The 19,182-nt window shown below is 41.5% G+C and overlaps 1 protein-coding gene across 1 annotated transcript in view; it reads right to left on the bottom strand.

The window, feature by feature from the left end:
- Nucleotides 1–19,182, bottom strand: part of COL4A4 (collagen type IV alpha 4 chain) — a 150,832-nt gene that overhangs the window by 114,428 nt on the left and 17,222 nt on the right. Inside the window, exon 4 of the mRNA XM_070385778.1 lies at nt 10,622–10,699. Coding sequence (XP_070241879.1) covers nt 10,622–10,699 — 78 coding nt within the window. The remainder of the gene's footprint in view (nt 1–10,621; nt 10,700–19,182) is intronic.

Raw genomic sequence — 19,182 nt, 5'->3', positions numbered from 1 at the left:
AACTATAGTTCAATTAAAAAAAATAATAAGGTCACCCCTTGATCCAGGTCATGGAACACTGGTTTTCCCATCTTCAGAAATGGTGTAACATCTGCCCACCCTCGTACCCCTCCAGGTACAATGGTCTCCAGCCCAGACCTCCCACCAGGGTGACAGTAGCCTCCTGACAGGTTTTCCCTAATAATTCTCCCTGCCCCTCATCACCTTCACTATATTCTCCGAAGAGCAGCCAGCATGTTTTTATAACATAAATCCAACCTGTGTCTACTCCTCCAAACATCTTTCAAAGCCTTTCCTATTCTTCAGGATAACCCATATCTGGCTTTCCAGTTGCTATGGGAATGCAACAGGCAGCGCCGAGAGCTCCTGGAACGCCACTCGAGGAGCTAGAATCCAGGTGTCTCTCTTTCCCTCCTCTGCCCTCATGGGGTCCCTGCCCCTGGCCATTCCCATCCTTCTCCCCCTCCTGAGTCTCCAGTGCTGGCCCCCCTTCCTCCTTCTGCAGCTCCGCTGGGCTGCCCTGACCACTTGCCACTTTCTCTTGGGCAGACTTGCCCATCTTCTTGGAGTCAGGCACCTCCAGCTCTGAGTATCCTCTGTTTCCCTCCCTAGCCCAGACTCTCTTCTGGGCCCTGGCCACATATCAGTATGCAAAGTGGACCCATGATCATTCCCTAATGTGCTCCTCGGCCACCCGCCTCTATTCACACAGCTGTTCATATCACCCCAGGGCGTCCCGTGGGCTCCCCGCCCCACCTGGAGTCTCCTCCTTCCTACCCATCTGCCTCCCAAATATTCTCAACACCCACGCTCTTCCCCTCCACGCTCGCCCCTTTGCTGAGCCACCATGACCTCCCACCAGGGTGACTACAGTAGCCTCCTGACAGGTTTTCCCTAAAATTCTTCTCACCCCTCATCACCTTCACTATATTCTCTGAAGAGCAGCCAGCATGTTCTTATAAATCCAACCTGTGTCTACTCCTCCGAACATCTTTCAAAGCCTTTCCTATCCTTCAGGATAACCCGTATCTGGTTTCTCAACTGCATCCTTTACCACTCACTCCCTCACCTACATGGTCAAACCTTGCTGGCCACCTCATGGCCCATCCAACACACCTGCCCATCTCCTTCTCACTTCAGGGCCTAAGTAGGGGCTGTTGTCTCTGCCCAAACACTTACAGCGGTTTGAAGTGTAGCCACAAAAAGATATGTTTATGCCCTAAGCCTGGAACCTGTGGATATTGCCTTGGGTGGCAAAAGATGTAATAAACCTATGGATTTTGAGAGGATTATTTTTGTTCTGTGTTATCCATTACATGTATCCTTATAAGAGGGACATGGACGAAGATTTGGTCCAGACACACAGGGGAGAAGGTGATGTGATGATGGAGGCAGAGACTGAAGTGATGTAGCCACAGGCCGGGGCTGGAAGAGGCAGAGAATGGGTCTCCATCTTGCCTATGGGGAGAACACACCATGTTTCCCCTAGGCCATCGCTGGGTGACCTCTGTTTCCACCAGGTCCAAGATATCCTGGCACCGTGCACCATGCACACATAGGCTTCTGTGCAAAACCAAGTTAGGGCACTAGATTATCCACCCGGGGCGGAAGAAAGGCTCTTTGTCTATTCTTTTCCCTGATGCGTCTGAAACACCCAGACCACCCCACATCTGGCACTCATCAGGCACCCAGGAGGAATGGCTGGAAGGTGAGTCTGTCTTGCTAGATGGACTCCCAGCTCCGGGCCACAGGGACCCACCTCTTTACCCCCAAGGCCTCACAGCCTCCTCAGATGCCTGGCATGTGGTAATGCTCAATGGCTGTTTGCTGAATGAATGGAAGAAATCATTGTTGCTGTTGTTCAGTCACTCTGTCGTGTCTGACTCTTTGAAACTCCATGGACTGCAGCACGCCAGGCCTCCCTGTCCTTCCCCGATTTGCTCAAACTCATGTCCATTGAGTCAGTGATTCCATCCAATCATCTCATCCTCTGTTGCCCCCTTCTCCTCCTCCCTTCAATCTTTCCCAGGATAAGGGTCTTTTCCAGTCAGTCAACTCTTTGAATCAGGATTCAAACGCCAAAGGATTGGAGCTTCAGCTTCAGCATCAGTCCTTCCGGTGAATATTCAGTGTTGATTTCGTTTAGGATTGACTGGTTTGATCTCCTTGCAGTCCAAGGTGCTCTCAAGGGTCTTCTCCAGCACCACAGTTCTAAAGCATCAATTCTTCAGTGTTCAGCCTTCTTTATGGCATAGAAGGAATGAATGGCTAATAACTGAGTGATTTGCAAATTCACACATGTGTGACAGAGGATTGGGGGAAAAAAAAACCCAGCACTTGAAAACACAGCTGTTTCCCTGTGGACTTCTTAGTAACTTATAGAAAGTGGCATGTGAAAGGAGAAATACAATTTTCTCTCTTAAAAACTCTGTAATTCACTTTAACTAATTTAGTCACATGCTACCTTGGCACAAAACAGCTGTTCTTGTAGTCACAAACTCTGCTCCCGTGTTCTTGTGTGGAAGATGCCCTGCGTGGAAACGCACCTTATTTCTTACCACCACCACCAAGGCCGACTCCACTTTGGTAATGACCTTGATCCTCTCAAGTTCAGCCTAGTCCCACATTTGCTGAGCTCTGCGCCCGCCTGGCCACGGTTCACGCTGGGTCACAGAGCTCAGCAATCATCGTTGCTATGGGACTGAGCTGAGCATGTGCAAACAACACACACACACACACACACACACACACACACACAGGATTGAACTCCACCCAGGAGACCAAGGGCACGGCTATAAAACACCGCCCATTTAATGAGGTGACTGACTGGGGCAGACCTACCAAAATCTACCTTCAGACCCAACCTGTCACTGGGGTTTCTTGATGAGGTTTCATGCAGTTATCCCATTTGGTAAATAATAGAGGCAAATTATTTAATAAAAGTAGAGGGAAAATATAGGCTTGCTTTCCTTTTTCAAGCACAAACGTTGGGTTTAAAGAGCGAGATCGTCAGCATACTGAAAGCCATGCTAATTAGCTGGAGTTATTCCTCTGGATTGTTTAGTTGCTAAGTCGTGTCTGACTCTTTGCAACCCTGTGGACTGTAGCCCACCAGGATACTCTCTCCATGGGATTCTCCAGGCAAGAACACAGGAAAGGGATGCCATGTCCTTCTCCAATTCCTCTATATACACGAGTGCTAAGTCACTTCCTGTCTGACTCTTTGCAACTCTATGGACTTTAGACTGCCAGACTACTCTGTCCATGGGATTCTCCAGGCAAGAATACTAGAGTAGGTTGTCAAACCCGCCTCCAGGGGATCTTCCCAGCCCAGGGATCGAACCCACATCTCTTATATCTCCTGCATTGCCATGTGGGTTCTTTGGAATAACCTGGGAAGCCCCATTCCTCTATGTCAGATCAGATCAGTCGCTCAGTCATGTCCGACTCTTTGTGACCCCATGAATCGCAGCACGCCAGGCCTCCCTGTCCATCACCAACTCCCGGAGTTACTCAGACTCACGTCCATCGAGTCAGCGATGCCATCCAGCCATCTCATACTCTGTCGTCCCCTTCTCCTCCTGCCCCCAATCCCTCCCAGCATCAGAGTCTTTTCCAATGAGTCAACTCTTCGCATGAGGTGGCCAAAGTACTGGAGTTTCAGCTTTAGCATCATTCCTTCCCAAGAAATCCCAGGGCTGATCTCCTTCAGAATGGACTGGTTGATCTCCTGGCAGTGCAAGGGACGCTCAAGAGTCTTCTCCAACACCACAGTTCAAAAGCATCAATTCTTTGGTGCTCAGCCTTCTTCACAGTCCAACTTTCACATCCATACATGACCACAGGAAAAACCATAGTCTTGACTAGACGGATCTTTGTTGGCAAAGTAATGTCTCTGCTTTTGAATATGCTATCTAGGTTGGTCATAACTTTCCTTCCAAGGAGTAAGCATCTTTTAATTTCATGGCTGCAGTCACCATCTGCAGTGATTTTGGAGCCCAGAAAAATAAAGTCTGACACTGTTTCCACTGTTTCCCCATCTATTTCCCATGAAGTGGTGGGATCGGATGCCATGATCTTCGTTTTCTGAATGTTGAGCTTTAAGCCAACTTTTTCACTCTCCACTTTCACTTTCATCAAGAGGCTTTTGAGTTCCTCTTCACTTTCTGCCATAAGGGTGGTGTCATCTGCATATCTGAGGTTATTGATATTTCTCCCGGCAATCTTGATTCCAGTTTGTGTTTCTTCCAGTCCAGCGTTTCTCATGATGTACTCTGCATATAAGTCAAATAAATAGGGTGACAATATACAGCCTTGACAAACTCCTTTTCCTATTTGGAACCAGTCTGTTGTTCCATGTCCGGTTCTAACTGTCGCTTCCTGATCTGCATACAAATTTCTCAAGAGGCAGGTCAGGTGGTCTGGTATTCCCATCTCTTTCAGAATTTTCCTCTATATAGATATTGGCTATTAATGATATTATGAATAAGCTGAATGATATAAAATGATATCTCCCCTCTACCCCCAGGTCTCCCATGCCCTGTTCAGAAATATTCTTGTGCACTGACATGTAGGATTCAGTCTTTTAACTTCTGTATGTTTTCCATTCTTCAAAATTTAAGGTTAATATTTATGACAAGGGGAACTACTTTAACCAGCTAAACCAGTTACAAGCTGGCAGGTGGCAGGTTGAATTCTACCAGGAAATCTGTTTAATTATTAGGCACTATGTTTGCTTTTTTTAATGCTGATGCCTTTACATGACAAAAGGACCACTCAGCCCCACAGAGTCCCCAAGGCTGAGGTCCCTTCCTGGGACCCCTCACTCAGGTCACCGGCTGTCACCTCAAGGCACCTGCATGTGTGAGCTCGGATGAGACTTCATGTATCAGACGGTTCTCCGGCAGAGACACAATGAGCTAGGGAGTCGGTCCTCGGAGAAGAAAGATGCAGCAAGAAAAAGAAGACATCAGAACCAAATCACGAAGGGGTAGTGACAGACTAAATTCGCCAACTTCTCTGTTGTCACTGGAATTTGCTTCTATCAAAATGTAACATAATCGACTTACGCAAGCTTTGAGAACATGAAAATAATTGCTCTGAACCATTTATCGGGCTACAGTTATAGAGAGTACTAGAACACAGTTGTGTGAGTGATAAAGAGGTTGAATTCTAGAACTTTGTGTGCAAATCATTTAATGATAACGAAAAATGTTAACAATAGTTAAAATTTCCCAAGGAAATTTTAAGAGACTGCAAGCTCTTAGGAGTGGAAGGGACAAGTGAATGAGACTGCAGGAAAAAAATACCTGTATGTATTTTGGTGATTTAAAATTCCCAAAAGAAAGACTGGTTTGCTAATGGGTGATTTTGGTTTCCAAACCAAAAATAAACTAAGTCAGATCATGAGTTTTAAGCCATTTGACCTTCTTATGTATAAAACTACCAAACTATAAAGTTCTATTGACTTAACAGTTACAAGACTCCCTTGAATGGAAAACAATTATTTTTTCTGGAATAAAATATAGGAGGTGTCTATTATCAAGTGAGTTATTAAAGCAACCTTATAAAAGATTCCATCCTGGTCTGTGATGACATGTATGTAATTTTCCCTACAAGAAGACATCCATCAAAAACACAGCAATTTCTCCTTTGAAACTACTATGCTGCGCTCAGTCGTGTCCGACTCTTTATGACCCCATGGACTGCAGCCCGCCAGGCTCCTCTCTCTGGGGGATTCTCCAGGCAAGAATACTGGAGTAGGTTGCCATTCATTTCCTCCTCCAGAAGATCTTCCTGTTAAAACTGATAAATAATAATTTGATATCATGCCCAATGGTATGTCATTAATATCCATAAAGAGGGACTATGGGGTTTGGGGAAATGTTACACAGAGTCACAAAATATTTTAGAAGCCAATTAAATTACTGTCATATGTTAAAATTCATGTCCACATCAGAACCATAGGCTGTTAGAAGGACAGGACCAGTCCTTTAGTACAAACTCTTATTTCCCAGGTGAGGGCTCTGAACTTCCCCCAAAACCAAAGGGGTAATTCCCAGTGTCCTACCCTCAGACTCGAGGTCTTTCCAGGATGCTACTAAACCTTCAAAAGATCTAAATACAGCAATGGCCATGTTCCCTTCTGTGGCTCAAAGTGCTTATTTCTGGTTCTCCCTGATATTCACAAAAAACTCTAAACTCGGTGAGATGCTCACTTACTAACAGGTTTACATGTTGCATGTAAAAAGACTCGGAGGAGAGACTTCCTGCTAATTCTATTCCCATTTCCCTTGGACGTGGCAGGTCTTCCCACATACACGCTGCTTGTGCCCTGGCTACCCACTCAGACTCCCAAATCCTGTCCAGGCTCAAATCTGAATTTTAAGCTACTGATTTAAGTGTGTTAACTATCTATTAGGTGCCATCTACTGTGATCATCTCAAAGAAATACCTCCAAAAATGACTCTCAGCTCTCAAAGAGGAGAAACTAATGTAGGCAGCTTATTTTTCTAGAGCATCCACTATGAGCCAGGAACCAGCATAAACATTTTGCATGTGTCCTTTACAACCACTTCTAAGGAGAACATGCTTACAATCTAATCAAGAAGGTCAGACACATCCACAGTTGAACCCAGAGCTATAGGTCAGAGCACAAAAAGCATCCCATAGGGAACCAAGTTGCCCTTAGGGGGCCATCCGCACTGTCTGGGGCCAGGCAGGAGACGCTGTGAGGGGTGGAGTCTCTCCTGAGTTCCTCTGGGGAGGGCGGAAAAGATGGAGAGTGAGCAGAAATGGGGAGGCATCCCAGAAAAAGGGAGAGGGCATGTGTCATAAAATCAGTAAATATTGAGTGATTGCTTTCAGGTTGTGAATCCCTGGATGCTTTATTATGCTGCTTCTAGAGCCGACTCATTGGAAAAGACCCTGATGCTGGGAAAGATTGAAGGCAGGAGGAGAAGGGGGCGACAGAGGATGAGATGGCTGGATGGCACCACTAACTCGATGGACATGAGTTTGAGCAAGCTCTGGGAGTTGGTGATGGACAGGGAAGCCTGGCGTGCTGCAGTCCACAGGGTCGCAAAGAGTTGGACACGAGTGAGTGATTGAACAACAACAAACAAAAAGTTTTTCAGTATTATCTAAACGGTCCATAATAATTGTATATGAATATTACAATAAAAACCGCTATAATCATTAAAAAAAAATAAGGTAGAGGAGTGGGAATATTTAGATTGTGTTTGAGGGACAGTGAGCGACCCAGCTGATGCAGTGGGAGATGGTCCAAGGGGAGGTGATGGTGATTACTGATGAGAACACATGTGGGAGCTGGACTGTGAGCCTCCAGCAATGCAGGGGTGAGACTGAAGGAGCCCCCTCAGTTCCTGCCCTTAGATTCCTCCAAGTTCAGTTCAATCCAATGGCTCAGTTGTGTCTGACTCTTCCAGACCCCATGGACCGCAGCACACCAGGCCTCCCTGTCCATCACCAACTCATGGAGTTTACTCAAACTCATCTTCATTGAGTCACTGATGCCATCCAACCATCTCATCCTCTGTTGTCCCCTTCTCCTCGTGCCCTCACTCTTTCCCAACATCAGGGTCTTTTCCAATGAGTCAGTTCTTCACATCAGGTGGCCAAAATATTGGAGTTTCAGCTTCAATATCAGTCCTTCCAATGAACACCCAGGACTGATCTCCTTTAGGAAGGACTGACAAAATGTGGTCTACTGGAGAAGGGAGATGCATCCCAACTCCACCTCAAACCCCAGCTTCTGTCTACACTGAAACTCTCACCCAGCCTGGCTCCCCAACCCTTACTATAGACACAGCAGCTTTGATTTGGGGCTGGACAAACCACTCAGTCAGCCATTCAACCAGAAGAGGCATCACTTCCCTCTTAGGAAGGCCCTGCTGTTCCACTCGGGGGCTGTGCCACGTTGGAAAGCGCTTCAACCCTCGTAATTCAGCTTATTCCTGTTTCTATCGCCCACCTTGAGCTGTCACTGCGGTGACTGGAGAGAGTGGCTGGCCGCCTCCCAAACCTCTTCCCGGTTACGCACAAGCCACACTCCCAAATTCCTAGCTAGAGAACGTCGCCAGCGCCTCACAGCCATCATCAGGGATCCATCTGTGCCAGGAAGGGCAGAGGTTAACCGGTGTTCCACACACAGCTCTTCTCGACCACCCAGAAACTGGGACAAAGACAGCAGTGCACGAAGACAGAGGCCCACCCCCGTGAGCCCTCCTGACCCACCTCGCTGAAGGTCTGGTGATCAGAGACAACCCATCCCCTCTAGATGCAAACGCCTGTGATGGCTCCACAGCCCAAGGACACGGAAGACAAAGCACCAAGGGAGCAAATATAAGGGAACCCAGGCTTGGGCAGATTCAAGCGGCCATGGGGGCTCCCGAATATTAGGATGAGAACTGGTGTTTGAACCCACGTGCCATTCTCTTCTCCTGGACCATGGGGCAGATGCTGGGACTGAGACCAGACATCTGGAAGTAGTCCCTGCTCCTTCCGCGTGAAAGTAAAAGTGTTAGTTGCTCAGTCGTGTCTGACTCTCTGTGACCCCATGGAGGTCCCTGCAGCCCGCCAGGCTCCTCTGTCCACGGGATTCTCCAGGCAAGAGTACAGGAGTGGGTTACCATTTCCTTCTCCAAGGGATTTTTCTGACCCAGGGATCGAACACAGGTCTCTTGTATTGCAGGCAGACCCTTTACTGTTTGAGCCACCAGGGATACCCACCCCTTCCACATTTAACCAAGTTATTTAAAACTCTTGGAAATCCAGGGTTCCCCGTATTGACCAATGGACATAATAATCCTTCTAGCCTCAGAACTTCTGTGGACTGAGAGCAGGATTTCTCAACCTCGGCACTACCGGCATTTGAGGATGGATCCTTCTTTGATGGGGACTGTCCTCTGCATTGTAGATATCAAGCGATCATGGCCTATGAACCACTGGAGCCAGGAGCACCACCACTCGTCCATGCAGGTGTGTCAGTAAAAAAAGAAAATGTTTCCAAACATCATTAAGTCAGGACCACACCTACCTGGTGTCACCTTTGTTCTGTGGTGTTCCCATCCCATTCCTGCCATGGAGCCGAAGATCCCTCCATTTCTCTTGGACCTCAAGCTCCAAGGGTCTTAAAATCTTGGCTTGCAATCTTGGCACATTTACATGGACAACCTCATAAAAACATGAGGCTTTTTTTCTGACTATTGGGTCCACTGACATGAAAAAAGCTAAAGCATTTCTTAGAGTGCTCATTTTTAGGGTCCTAACTTTGCTTTCTGGCAAATGTGGTTTTCAGATTTTATTGTGGGGACTTCCCTACTGGTCCTGTGCTTAAGACTTCACCCTACAATGCAGGGGGTACGGGTTCAATCCCTGGATGGGGGAGCTAGGATCCCATGTGCCTCACGGCCATAAAAACATTAAACAGAAGCAATACGACAATAAATTCAATGAAGACTTTAAAAAATAAATAAATCATAAAAGTGGCTGGGGAAAAAGCTCAAGATAGATTCTGATCACCAAAAGTTGTGATGTATTGGAGAAGAAACAAACCAGTTCAAGCAGAAAGGGATTTTCCATAACTTAAGCTCAACAAGGAAGCTGGTTACAGCAAAGGACTTGACAAAGGAACCACACACATATTGTATGACTACTGTGTGAAGATAAAGGAATACTGTGGGGGAAATATACAGTCCTTTCTCTCAGAAAGATGATATTTTGGATCCTGGTGGACTGATCTTTATGGAATTGTGTTTTTTGAGCATCACACACAGCCTTATTGGATCCATCTGGACACATTTCAAAAATCACTGATCTGACTCAAAATTGTCTAAAACTTCTGAAATATTCTTTTCTTGTAATACTGTGGGAGTGTTTTAAACCAATGGGATAGTTTGATCTAATAGTCCCAGCACAGGTGAATTAGTGCCTGCCAACTGCTGCTGTCAGGATATGTGAGAGAGGTTTATAAATAAATGTTCAAGAGACCCCATATACTGTAACCAAGAGGGTTATTATTGTGCATCTAAGGACAGAGAATCGAGTGTGGTCATCAAAAGCACTGTGGACTTGAGCAGGGTGCTCAGTTGTTCTGTGCTGATGTCTTTGGCTCTGCAAAGATGGCACCATAAGATGGGAAGAGAGTTATTGTGAGGGATCAGTGAGCTAAAGCATTTTGAGCACGTCAGACCAGTGCCTGGCACATAAGGAGTATGTGATAACTGCAACTATCACTTTGATTACGGGACACTATTCCACAAGGTTATAAAGACGTCCAAGAGTCATGCAGTCAAATGTCTAGAAACACTTCTTTAAACAAAGTTAAGTGGGTTTTTCTTAACTCACTGCAGTATTAATACTTTGCAACTAGTGCTTTTAAAACATGAATATCAATATGGCGACCCAGAGTGGGCTGTGTACACCAGGACCCTTTCTGTACAAAGTGATTCAACAATAACATATTGATGACAGTGGATAAAATGCTGGGTGGAAGATCTCTAGAGCTTATTCATCTTGCATAATAGAAGCTTTACGCCCTTTGATTAGTAATTTCCCATTTTCCCCTCCCACCACCCATGCTAAATTTCACATGACTCACCCGAGATCCCTTTTCAGGAAAGCACTGGCAAAGAGAGCAATCTCTTCCTCCACAGAGACCAATAAACTTCTTTCCACCCTAGAAAGTGAAGCATTGATTTAGTTGACCGGTATTCATCACCTAGCTGGGTACATGATATATACATTAAGACAAGTACTCTTGGTTTTTCTAACTCATGAGAAGTTCACAGTACAGTTTTATCTCTGAGTCTCTGGAAAGACTAATACTGATATACAAAAAGGCAAAGAACTTACACTGTGGCTTGATAATCAATGTGTTGATGAATTTGGAGTTTGGGATTGACATATATATGCTACTGGTACTATGTATAAAATAGATAACTAGTGAGAACCTACTTTATAACTCAGGAAACTACTCAGTGCTCTGTGGTGACCTAAATGGGAAGGAAATCCGAAAAAGAAGGGATACATGTATACATATAGCTGATTCACTTTGCTGTACAGCAGAAACTAATAAAACATTGCAAAGCAACTATACTCAAAAATAATTAATTAAAAAAAATTTTTAAAGAGTTGATGATTATGTGAGCAGAATAAAAGTTTACATGAGCTAGGATTTTTTTTAAAAGACCTCCTTTGAAGTCATTTATGTTTAACCAGAAACTTCTATGATTTGTCTCTCTTGGTAAGAGTTTGTTTACCAAGTTGTGAACAATTTCAGAATGTTAACTATGTAGCTGGGAAAACCGCACATACACCACGGTGTCTAACTTAAATTTAAGAGTGACTTTTCTTTCAAGACTCTCTTCCTGTCCCTCCAGGATCAGCTAGGGCATGCGTCCCCCAGGGAGGCCCTCATGGGTCACCACTGCTGTCACAGTCTTGCGCTTGAATTACGACTCTTCCTCCTACGGCTTGCTGACACCCCAAGACGGCTCCTCTGACGTGTCTCTCAAACCGAAAGCTTCTGAACTTGAGTAATTTGCTCCTTTTCCCCACTTCTAGCTAGGTTTTCTACCACGCTCTTTAGAAAGTTAAATTACAACATGATCACATATTTTCTTAACTTTAACCCATCCTACACACACACACACACACCCCTATGGGAAGAATCACAAACCCTCATTATGTACATGGTGAGTCTTCAGTCACTTAAATACAAAAGTATAGTCATAGGAATGGTGTCCATAGGAGATCCTTAATGACAGCCAGAATGGCATTCCTGCAGTGAAAACACACTGAGCATTGATTCGTTCATGGTGGTCAGGGCTGCATGTTGAGAGGGAAGAGGTGGTTTATCAGCTCTCGGTGCTGGGAACTAAGAGTATGGACAGGACCACGTGCATCCTGATAAGTCGCTTCAGTTGTGTCCAACTCTTTCATGGACTGTAGCCCACCAGGCTCCTCTGTCCATGGGAAGAATACTGGAATGGTTTGCCATGCTCTCCTCCAGGGGATCTTCCTGACCCAGGGACTGAACCTGTGTCTCTTGCATCTCCTGCATTGGCAGGTGGGTTCTTTATCACTCGTGCCATCTGGGAAGCCCCAGATAGGGCCACACACTTCTATAATTAATAGATCTTTTAAAACTAACAAGAGTGTAAACTTTAGCCTTTAGACCAACACATAACGGGGAAACATCACACAACTGAACCAATACATACTGTTCTCTTTTTTAAAATTGGGGTATATTTGCTTTACAATGATGTTGCGTTAGTTTCTGCTGTATGACAAAGTGAATCAGCTATCAGTCAGTTCAGTAGCTCAGTCATGTCCGACTCTTTGTGACCCCATGGACTGCAGCACACCAGGATTCCCTGTCCATCTTCAACTCCCGGAGCTTGCTCAAACTCATGCTCACTCCACTGAGTCAGTGATGCCCTCCAACCATCTCATCCTCTGTAGTCCCCTTCTCCTCCTGGCCTCAATCTTTCCCAGTCTTTTCCAATGAGTCAGTTCTTCGCATCAGGTGGCCAAAGTACTGGAGCTTCAGCTTCGGCATCAGTCCTTGCAATGAATCAGCTATATGTATACATACATCCCCTTCCTGTGGCTTTCCCACTGCCTCTTCCCATTCCCACCCCCTCCAGGTCACCACAGAGCACGCAGCTGAGCTCCTTGAGCTATGTAGCAGGTTCCCACTAGCTATCTGTTTTATATATGACAGTGCACATTTGTCAATCTCAATTTCCAATTCATCCTCTCCCCTGTGTCTGTGTGTCTCTTCTCTATGTCTGCATCTCTATTCCTGCCCTGGAACTAGGTTTATCTGTACCACTTCTCTAGATTCCACATATATGCATTAATATACAAAACTTGTGTTTCTCTTGGGGACCTAATTAAGCTTAAAAGATTCTGCACAGCAATACGCACAGTTCAGATAGAAGATATGTATATATAAATATACTATACATAAATACACAAACACACTTATGTAAAACATACATGAGTATACAGGTATATGTATGAAATGCACAAATGTATACATATCCCCTTCATTACATATACATGTGCAAAAGTATACAGCCCCATATACATACACAAGTGTATATGTATATGTGATGTGAGGGCAAGGAGTCTAAGTGGCATATTTTTCTTTTCAATCATACGATTAAGACCTCTTTTTTCTTGAAAAATATGCTCAGAAACAATAAAATATTTTGATTAATCATTAATTAAAAATATATTTTTATAACCATAACTCTTATGGGTCATTGAAAAATACATAAAAATTTGAATCTTGACAAGAGCTAAGGAATTAGATAATTTAAGTTAAAAAATGTAATTGAAGTTTCAGAAACATATACCTCTTGAGCTTTGGGTAACACTGTTATCTATGAATGCAGAAATGTTAAGTTCAAAACCCTGATAAGGTAAAAAAAAAAAAAAATCAAATGCTCAGGGCCAGGTCAGGACAGCATGAAAGCACTTAAAATAACTATTCTGAACATTTGGGTTCATTTAAGGTTGGGATGTGTTCGGTGAAATACCAAAACAACCAGAGAAAAAAGAAGGTCAGTTGATTAGATGGTTTGATAATAAAGACAAGTTTGTTATTTTTTAAACTTTATTACGCTAATATTACGGAGATGTTTGTAGCTAAATTACATTTCAGAGAAGAATCCTTTCAAAGTAGATTAGTAGAATTATAATAAAGAAACACATATAAAACTTCAACTTGGACCAATAAAAGAAAAAAGCAAGAGGCAATTTTAGTCCCTACAAAGTTCTTCTACATCAGACATATCCCAACAAACATCACTTTAAAGGAGGGAGGCGTCTATAAAGGAAGAAACTGTACCTCAGAACCAGATTGTATAACCCCATTAAAAAGAGATAAAGACAGTATCTCAGACAAGTCAACATTCAAAGTACAAACCACATTCTCTGGGAATATACTAGCATTCTCAAAAACCAACATTACTCTTCAAAGAGAAAAAAATAAAACTCACTATCTGTTTTATCCCAGATATTTTAAACAAATATTGGTTGCATAGAAAGTTCAAGAAAACATTTTACTAATTTCTAGATTAATGATCTGTCCTGCATTTGTGCTTTTATGGTTTTTTTTAAAGCGAATAACATATGTACATGATAATTCAATCAGTTCAAAACAGTATAATGGAAAAAGAAATTTTCTCTTCTAACTCTGGTCCCCAGTTCCTTCTCCTAAAGATAACTGCTCACCTCAACTCCATGTCTGGGCATTTATAAGCATATTAATATACAAGGACCAAACACACACACACACGCATGCACACACACACACACACACACACACACTTTTGGTGATTTTGTCCTTGTTTTGCTTTTATGCAAAAGGTGTATTTCTTTGTACCTTGCTTTTCTCACTTACGTCTTCAAAGTCATTCCAAATTACTGCATATGGCTACCCATTAAACAAAGTATTGGGTTGGCCAAAAAGTTCGCTTGGGTTTCTCTATAACATCTTACAGAAAAACCCAAGTGGACTTTTTGGCCAACTCAATATTATAACTTATTTAGCTAGTCTTTATTAATGGACATTTAATTATCTCCCCTCTTGCTTCTGAATGCTACCTTTAAACTAATATTCTTGTGCATATATATTCATCCATGTCAGAATAAATATATACGATAAATTTCAAATAGGGAAATTGCTATGTCAATAGGCACATGCATTTAAAATCCTGATAGATGATGCCAAATTGACTTTCCACGGAGATTTTATCAATTTATATCTCTATCTTTAAAATCCATCTACAGTACAGTCTCGCTCTGGGGAAATCTCTAGAATCTCTGCACACCAGAAGCTGGCAGGAAGAGCCAAGATAGAATAACCTTTGTTCAGGTGTTATATGCACTCATACGAAACATAAAGAAGTGAAGAATGTACGATTTAGCACTCTATAGACTTTTATAATAGAAAAACAGAACATAATACAAAAGAAACTTTAAAAAGTAAGGTAAGAGGACAAATAATCCACAAACATATATTTCAGTGTGTTTCGGTTCATTATTTGAGGTGATGCTCTGAAATGCCTGTGAACTAAGCTGGGCAGGTTTTATCAAGCCCACTTCCCATAGGAGAAAACTGAGTCTTGAATAGGTTATGAGATGAATCACTGACAGAGGAACCCAGGGCATCCTATTCTTTAATACATGTGCTTTCTGCTCCCGACTAAAAGATAAAGGAGAATGAATGGCAACTTTCTATTTTGATTCACTTTGAAAAGACCTATGATAACTTGAATCACAGAAGCTGGACTGGATAGGTCCAAGCTACAGGATGGATAGACAGAGATGTATTTATTAGCATGATTTAAACCAGTCTGACTGTCTCAAGATCAACCTGAATACAGACTGCCTCCAATAGGATTTCCTAGACGTGTCTGAAGTTGGGTTTAATCACTTAGACTCTCTAGAGAGGAGCAGAACAGAATGTTCAAGGCTTATCCTTTTCCTGAGTTAAAATGTTCAAATTTAATTTTATACTTCTTGATTTAATCTTGTAATGGCCCAGCTGCTTCCTTCTGCCCTCTGAAAAAAGTTTTGAAAAAATAGTTCTGTTATAAAACAAAGAAATGTCTAATACCTAGGCGATTTTATACTAGTCTTGATGGTAGGATATAAAAGAAATCTTATAGCCCATTTAATCCAACACTTCCTTTTTACAAATGGGAAAAAAAGCCCCAGAGAGTGACTTGTTTAAAAGTATAATAAAGAAATAACAACAAACAAAACCCAAAGGTAGCTGAAGGAAAGAAACGTAAAGATCAAAACTGAAATAAATGAAATAGAGACAAGAAAACAATAGAAAAGATCAATGAAACTTAAAACTGGTTCTTTGAAAATGTAAACAAAATTGAGAAACCTTTAGCCAGACTCATCAAGAAAAAAAGGAGACGGCTCAAATCAGTAAAATTAAAAATGAAAAAGAAGTCACAACTGACACACCAACAAAGGAGCGTAAAAGTCTACTAGAGACCAATAAATTGGGCAACTTGGAAGAAATGGATAAACTCTTAGAAAGGTACAATCTCCCAAGACTGAACCAGGAAGAAATAGAAAATATGAAAGATCAATTACATGTACTGAAATTGAATCTGTGACTAAAATAATTTCAACAAACAAAAAGTCCACAACCAGATGGCTTCACAGGGAAATTCTACCAAACATTCAGAGAAGAGATGACACCTATCCTTCTGAAACTATCCCAAAACATTACAGAGAAGGAAACACTTCCGAACTCATTCTATAAGGCCACCATCACCCTGATATCTAAACCAGATGAAGATATCAAAAAATTAAATTATAGGCCAATATCTCTAATGAACATAGATGCAAAATTCTCAACAAAATGCCAGCAAACCAACTCCAACAATATGTTAAAAGGCTTATATATCATGATCAAGTGGGATTTATTTATCCAAGGAATGCAAAGATTTTTCAAGATCTGCCTGCAAATCAACCAATGTGATAAACCCCATTTACAAATTGAAGATTAAAAACCATATGATTATCTCAATAGATGTAGAAAAACCTTTTGATAAAATTCAGCATCCACTTATGAGGTTAAAAAAAAAAAAAACTCTCCAAAAAGTGGGCATAAAGGGAACATACTTCAAGATAATAAAGGTCATATATGACAAACCCAAAGCTAACATCATACTCAATGGTGAAAACATGAAAATATTTCCTCTAAGATCAGGAACAAGACAAGCATGCCAGTGCTTGCCACTTACACCTAATACAGTTTTGAAAGTCCTGTCACAGCAATCAGAAAAGAAAAAGAAATAAAAAGAATCCAAATTGGAAAAGAAGAAATAAAACTGTCACTGTTTGTATATGACATGATAATATACATAGAAAATCCTAAAGATGTCACCAAAAAACTATGAATTTAGTAAAGTTATAGGATAAAAATCAACACAGAGAAAAATCTCTTGCATCTCTATACATTAACAACAAAATATCAGAAAGAGAAATTAAGGAAACAATCCCACTTACCATTATATCAAAAAGAATAAAATGCCCAGGAATAAACCTACCTGAAAAGGCAAAAATACCTGTACCCTGAAAACTATAAGACACTGATGAAAGAAATCAAAGACAACACAAATAGATGGAAAGATATATCGTGTTCTTGGATTGCAAGCATCAATACTGTTAAAAGAACCACACTAATCAAGGCAATCTACAGATTCAATGCAATCCCTATCAAATTATCAATGGTATTTTTTCACAGAACTAGAACAAATTTTTTTTTAATTTGTATGGAAACACATAAAACCCTGAATAGCCAAAACAGTCTTGAGAAGAACAGAGCTGGAGGAATCATGCTCCCTGAATTCAGGTTATACTACAAAGTGACAATAATCAAAACAGCATGGCACTGTCACAAAATCAGACATATACATCAAAGGCACAGGATAGAAAGTTCAGACATACAATCATGAACTTACGGTCAATTAATCTACAACAAGAATACACAATATAGAAAAGAGAATCTCTTCAATAAATGTTACTGGGAAAACTGGACAGCTACATGTAAAAGAATGAATTGAGAACATTCCCTAACACCATGTACAAAAATAAACTCAAAACGGATTATTGACCTAAAAGACAGGATAGTATAAAACTCCTAGATGAAAATATAGGCAGAACTCTCTTTGACATGAGTTGCAGCAAAATTTTCTTGGATCCATATCCTAGAGTAATGGAAATAAAAACCAAAATAAACAAATGGGACCTATTTAAACTTAAATATTTTACATATCAAAGGAAACCATAAACAAATTGAAAAAAACAACCTACTGGCTGGGAGAAAATATTTATAAATAATGCTACCAATAAGGGATTAATTTCCAAAATAGACAAAGAGCTCATACAGCTTAATACAAAAAAAAAAAAAACCAAAAACAAACCCTAACAACCAAAAAAAAAAAAAAAAATGGGTAGAAGACCTAAATAGACATTTCTCCAAAGAAGATACACAAGTGGCCAACAGGCATATGAAAAGATGCTCAATATCACTAATCATTAGAGAAATGCAAATCAAAACTACAATGAGGTATCACCTCACACCAGTCAGAATGGCCATCATCAAAAACTCTACAAATAATAGATGCTGGAGAGTGTGTGGAGAAATGGGAATCTTCCTGTATTGCTGTTGGGAATGCAAATTGGTGTAGGCAGTATGAAGAACAATATAGAAGTCCCTAAAAAACTGAAAATAGAGTTACTATGCAATCCTGCAACCCCAATCCTGGGCATATATCCAAAGAAAACTCTAATTCGAAAAGACAAATGCAAAAAAATATTCACAGCAGCTCTGTTTATGATAGCCAAGACATGGGATCAACCTAAATGTCCATCAACAAATGAATGGATAAAGAAGATGTGATATTATATGCACATATATATATACACATATATATAATGAAATGTGTGTGTATATATACATATACATAATGGAATATGTATATGGAGAAGGAAATGGCAACCCACTCCAGTGTTCTTGCCTGGAGAATCCCAGGGACGGGGGAGCCTGGTTGGCTGCCGTCTATGGGGTCACACAGAGTCGGACACGACTGACGCGACTTAGCAGCAGCAGCAGCAGCAATGGAATACTACTCAGCCATAAAAAAGAATGAAATAATGCCATTTGCAGCAACATGGATAGAGATTATCCATGAAGTAAGTGAAGCTAAGTTAAGTAAGTCAGAGAGAGAAAGATACCATATGATCTCACTTACATGTGGAATCTAAAAAAATGATACTAATGAACTTATTTACAAAACAGAAATAGATTCAGAGACATAGAAAGCAAACTAATGGTTACCAAAGGTGTGGGGGAGATAAATTAGAAGTTTGGGATTAACATAAACACATCATTAAACCTAATATAAACAACAAGATTTTACTGTATACCACAGGGAACTGTATTCAATATCTTGTGATAACCTATAATAGAGAAGAATCAAGAGGCAGATAGATAGAGATATATAACTGAATCATTTTTCTTTTAGTTCTGAAACTAACACAACATTGTAAATTATACTTCAATTTTAAAAAATGGTTTAAGACAGTATAATAAAAGTAATGCATTCAGTAAAGTAA

This window comes from Bos mutus, chromosome 2 (genome assembly GCF_027580195.1).
Source record: "Bos mutus isolate GX-2022 chromosome 2, NWIPB_WYAK_1.1, whole genome shotgun sequence".
NCBI lineage: Eukaryota > Metazoa > Chordata > Mammalia > Artiodactyla > Bovidae > Bos > Bos mutus.
Note: the sequence above shows the minus strand (reverse complement) of the source record. Positions and strands in the feature narration are given on the sequence as shown.